Source organism: Dendrobium catenatum, unplaced genomic scaffold (genome assembly GCF_001605985.2).
Source record: "Dendrobium catenatum unplaced genomic scaffold, ASM160598v2 fragScaff_scaffold_879, whole genome shotgun sequence".
NCBI classification, from domain to species: Eukaryota; Viridiplantae; Streptophyta; class Magnoliopsida; order Asparagales; family Orchidaceae; genus Dendrobium; species Dendrobium catenatum.
Window position 1 is genome coordinate 480,739 of NW_021319341.1, and position 5,201 is coordinate 485,939.

At 37.7% G+C, this 5,201-nt stretch overlaps 1 protein-coding gene across 3 annotated transcripts; it reads left to right on the forward strand.

The window, feature by feature from the left end:
* Nucleotides 1-653: 653 nt before the first annotated feature.
* On the forward strand, nt 654-4,064 carry LOC110105343 (probable serine/threonine-protein kinase At1g01540). 3 transcript variants are annotated; one of them, XM_020834810.2, is made up of 7 exons: nt 654-1,581; nt 1,663-1,890; nt 1,973-2,143; nt 2,244-2,373; nt 2,456-2,665; nt 3,147-3,231; nt 3,696-4,064. In XM_020834810.2, exons 1-7 carry the CDS (start codon nt 956-958, stop codon nt 3,734-3,736), a joined length of 1,491 nt encoding a protein of 496 aa, XP_020690469.1. In that variant the 5' UTR covers nt 654-955; the 3' UTR covers nt 3,737-4,064. The 3 variants fall into 3 exon arrangements, with proteins under 3 accessions (XP_020690469.1, XP_020690468.1, XP_020690467.1); XM_020834809.2 differs by having other exon boundaries at nt 3,147-3,209; XM_020834808.2 differs by lacking the exon at nt 3,696-4,064 and having other exon boundaries at nt 655-1,581; nt 3,147-3,558.
* Nucleotides 4,065-5,201: the final 1,137 nt, after the last annotated feature.

Consider the following 5,201-nt stretch of genomic DNA (forward strand, 5'->3'; position numbering starts at 1 on the left):
CACATATATGTTAAACAGAAGTTTACTCCTTAGTTAGAAGTTAGGCTATTTGTTGAGAGTCCATCAAAACATTTAGTAGTAGAATCTATACATTGAGGTTAATGTTTCCCTAAACAATGGAAATAAATTTCTAATTTTAACTATCTTTTAAAAGCTGCTATAAGAGTTAGTTTTTCTGTGGATTTAAGGTCATGCAAATCCATTCATTTCTTGGCCCACACATTGTGTAGCTGTTGTCAAAACATCTTAGAAATCCTTTTTTTTCCAAATCAATCGTGGAAATCTGTCAGCTTATCACCATGGACATTTGGTGCTTTATTTAGGGCAACTGATGCTAGAATTATTATAAATATATTGTTTTTATAAATTAATTAGTTGTAATGCTAGAATAAATTATTATAAAAAAATTGGTTTTACTTTACTCTTGATCTACTAAATCAAATAAAGGAAACAATTCTCCTGCATTTATTTTGCAGACAATCAAACAGATGCAAAATATTCAGAATGCACTACATTTACTTTATACTGCTTTTACATTATACTGCATTTCTTTTTCAGACAATCAAACAGCCCCTAACTATGCAAACAACCTCTGAGAACTGTTTTCCAAAAAAAAAAAAACGTCTGAGAACTGTTAGTTTCTAATTATTGGCGGCCTCAAGCCAGCTGTCATCCCCTTCCCCACTTGCGCTCTCCTCTCCAGAGACTGCTTCGAGTGCTTTCATTTCACCTCTCGGTCTCTCGCTCTCTCGCCCAATGTCTTCAGAAATATCCTCCTCTGAATAGTTCCCAGCAAAGGAAACGTCCACACCAACTCCTATAGCATCTTCAGTACATTCAAAGTCCGATCTTTTGAGTGAAACCATCGATCCTCTTCCTTTAATTTCCCATCTTTCTTGCAAACCCAAATTCAATTACATTATTTTTCTTCCACATTTCCTCTCCGAAGCGAAGGATGATGACGCAGGATAGCAACTCTGCTCATCACAGCGACGATCTCTCAAAGCGGACTGTTATATTCGGCCTCCATCTGTGGGTAATCGTAGGAATCTGCGTCGGCGCCGCTTTTGTCCTCCTCCTCTTCCTCATCTCACTCTGGCTAGCATCCCGTCGCAGTGCTTCCAGCTCAAAAACCTCAATCCCTAACCTCTCTAAAGAAATCCTTGAAGTCACTGTCGTTCCCACCGATCCAAAACCCTTGGCACAAATACTCCAAAAATCTACCGCTGAATCTAACCCGTCCCCTATTTCAATCGAAAGGCAAGCCCTTCTCTTGCCAAGAGAAGAAGAAAGCCCAATTGGAATCAATAGAATCCACATTGAGATCGGCAAGGACCATAGAATCACTTATCCCGAGTGCGGCAGCGGCGAGAACCGGTCCGGTGACCAGCTGGTTTCTATTGTTGCCCCTGAAGTCTCGCACTTAGGATGGGGTCATTGGTTCACTCTCCGGGAGCTCGAGGTAGCAACCAATATGTTCACTGACGAGAATGTTATCGGAGAAGGAGGGTATGGGATCGTCTATCATGGGGTTTTGACTGATACCACTCATATCGCAGTGAAGAATTTGCTCAACAACCGGTATTTATAATATATTTACTTTTTATTTTTTCTTTCTTTCTGATTCAGTAATCAAGTAAAGGTGTCATTTGTTGTTTCCAGTGGTCAAGCAGAGAGGGAATTTAAGGTTGAAGTTGAAGCAATTGGTCGGGTTCGGCATAAGAATTTGGTGAGATTGCTAGGCTATTGTGCTGAAGGAGCTCATAGGATGCTTGTATATGAGTATGTGGATAATGGAAACTTAGAACAATGGCTTCATGGAGATGTTGGACCTATCAGTCCTCTCACATGGGAGGTTAGAATGGATATCATACTCGGAACTGCTAAAGGGTAAATGCAATAATTCTTCAAAAACTTAATTAAGTTCAGTATCTTAATACTGAATATTACTACGTGGTTGATTTAAGTGCAGGCTAATGTATTTGCATGAAGGATTGGAACCAAAAGTAGTTCATCGAGATGTTAAGTCTAGTAATATATTATTGGATAAGCAGTGGAATCCCAAGGTGTCTGATTTCGGGCTTGCTAAGCTTTTGGGATCCGAGAGGAGTTATGTCACAACTCGTGTGATGGGAACATTTGGGTCCGTTTTAATGTTATATTCATATTAAGACTTTGGTTATTAATTATAATCTTACAGATTTATTCTAATATGATATTTGCTTGTTTTCATTATGTAATAGTTATGTAGCACCTGAATATGCTAGCACTGGAATGCTGAATGAAAGGAGTGATGTCTATAGTTTTGGAATCCTAATAATGGAGATAATATCTGGTCGAAATCCAGTTGATTACAGCAGACCTCCAGGGGAGGTGAGTGTAAAATGGATTAAAGAACATAGAAATTATATCAAAAGTTTAAATTTGATACTTAAAGTTGCTAGATTTTTTTCAGGTTAATCTCGTTGACTGGCTTAAAATAATGGTTAGCAACAGGAATTCTGAAGGTGTTTTAGATCCTAAGATGCCTGAGAAACCTTCTTCAAGAGCCTTGAAGAGGGCTCTGTTAGTAGCATTGAGATGTGTCGATCCTGATGCGCAGAAGAGACCGAAAATGAGTCATGTTATACACATGCTTCAAGTTGATGATTTCCCTTATCGAGATGTAAGTTAAGATTATGTCAAGAATAATGTTGTGTTGCATATTTCATCTCTTTCTTTTTGTTTGTTGGGTAAGGCAATAAGTACATCAAATTATGATTTTAAATTTGAGGAGATGAAATGTACCTTGAATTTAATGGAGCAAAAATTTAATAATTTAAATATGCATTTTTCCCATCACATATGGTTATATAGAATTTTTTTTTAAAAAGAAATCTAGAGGATAAGTGTCACCAGAAGCTGTCCTTTATAGGCTTGTGCCATGAGATCATTTCCTCGAACTCTTGGACTGCCATAAGATCTGTTGGGAGTAATTAGGCCACTATTCTCCTTGGAATTTTTTCCATGGCATTATCTTTGTTTCCTTATTGTTGCAAACTAGCTAATAACTTTTTTTAAGATACTCTATTTAATTTGTTATGTTCCTGAATTCTGTGTTGTTATTTTCATTAAGCATGCTTCTTTTTTTCTATGGTAAAATTCAGGATCGTCGTGGTGGTCGAGTGTGTCGAGATCCCCAAGAGAAAGCAAGTTTACTTGAAGATTCAGTAAGTGAATCAAGTGATGGTAGTAAGTTTCAGAGGACTTCTAATGTAGACAAACCTCAAATATGGAGAAACCATGAGGAATAAATTTTGCTTTTAAGTATTACAAACTGTGGTCATAACTAAGGTTTAGGTGATTGATTACTTCTGAGATGAATGAATCAATATTCTAAAGTTGTGCTTTTTGCATCCCATCAACTCTGAAGATGCTAAGTTCCTCCGCATGAGATTCTCAGATCCCAACTGATAAATGAAGTTTTGTAGGGCTGTACATAAGCTCAATTGTAGTATAAATTTCTACCTTTTGTTTGTTTTTTTTGGAAAGCTTCGATCTCTGGTTCTCTTAACAATATTTAAATTTTTCTATATATGATTAAGTTTCACCACTATATGCTTATTTATAGGAGAAATTAAAATAATTTTTTTTTCACATTTTCAATTTCCATTATTTATAATTTTGACTATTAAAAAAAAAACTACTTACTACAGGAGGTGGCTGTGCCTATGCTAGAAGACCCCACCAGTTGTAGTGATTGGACTGTGGATGCCATCGCATTTTTAATGTGATAATGGAGTCTCCTTTCAGTTCGTGAGGTGGGGTTCACATGGTTTTCATGACAGCAAGGACTCGCTACCGGACAGGAGGTTGGAGTTTTGGTAATCATAAGAATCCTTACAGCTGGAAACGCTGGCGCTCCACTTTCTGATGGATAATGGACCCCGCCTCCATTAATGAATTTTTGCAGTATTTGCTGGCTACTGGAAGATAGTGCTCAAAACGCTTTATTCTATATGAGCCATGTTCCGGTCTTTGTGCTTTCAAATTGACTGAAGGAGATAAAATGTCAAATTTCTTGATGTCTTTATCCTTTTTAATTTTAGTGGGCACTCTCGTTTGATCAGACGCGAACATATATATATGACAAAGAGCTCCTTAATGCTCCCAAAAGCAGAAGTACATATGAAATCGCAAAAAAATAATGCACATAGCAAAAGAGGACACCATCGACAAAGAAGAAAAATAAACAACAGCCAATCCCAAAGAAACAATTATAACAACCCAAAGCTCCAAAGCAGCAGCCACCAAGCCAAACACAGAAAAGCTATTTTTTGGTTTCCTCTTTCTTCGTTTATCCACCGGAACGATAGTATCTAACATACCACCCTCATGTTCAAACACATCCTCTTCATCAACATCAAAAGGAGAAGATGAAGAGCCCTCAAGCCAATCAATTTACGCCTTAACATTATCTCTCGTTCTGACGCCCATATGAGCATACAAGGCGTTAGCAGACAGTAAAGAAACAAACTGTTCATTCACTCATAATCTCACAGAGGAGATCGACACAATCAGATCAGCAGACATTACAGGAGAAGCAACAGAATGATCCAACTCAGTAGAATCAATATTCACCACCCCCAAATTAACATCACAAAGTTCATTAGGAAGTGCAATTTCACCATCATTAACTACTACATTGGAATTAGGAGGAACTAAAGGACTAGCAGCCACATTAAACAAGCAATTGTTCTGAACACAAACCTCAACAACATCCTCAGTAATACCACATGTAAGAACTTCACAATTCGCAACTTTATTCACATTATTGCCATAGGAATGAGCTAACGACAAGGCAACAATCAAAGACCCATCAATTCCATTAGCAACTTGCTCAGCGGGATCACACAAAACATCCGTCGATGGCACAACCAAAAGCCTCTCCCCACTAGTAGGCAAAAGGTCACTAGAAATGGTCTCAACAGGATTAACAATCAAAGGTAAATTGTTACTATTATTGTCAGGCTCAGCACCCACATTAGTACGTACAACCAAATGTGGGTGTAAGATATAACATTCCAATTTGGAATGCCCCAAAGATTTATAGTGAGAGAAATATGGCGACAAATCCTCCATAACCACAGACTGGATAAAACCCAAATTGTCGTGACCAACCCACACCTTAACGGGAATTTTTTTGGAAACATCTAATTCCA

Bases quoted from the DNA above. Each gene is read 5' to 3' on its own strand.
- LOC110105343 (XM_020834808.2), top strand. From the start codon at position 956: ATGATGACGCAGGATAGCAACTCTGCTCATCACAGCGACGATCTCTCA. The intron at 1,582-1,662 runs GTATTTATAATA...TGTTGTTTCCAG, and splicing joins AAGAATTTGCTCAACAACCG to TGGTCAAGCAGAGAGGGAAT. The intron at 2,374-2,455 runs GTGAGTGTAAAA...GATTTTTTTCAG, and splicing joins ACAGCAGACCTCCAGGGGAG to GTTAATCTCGTTGACTGGCT.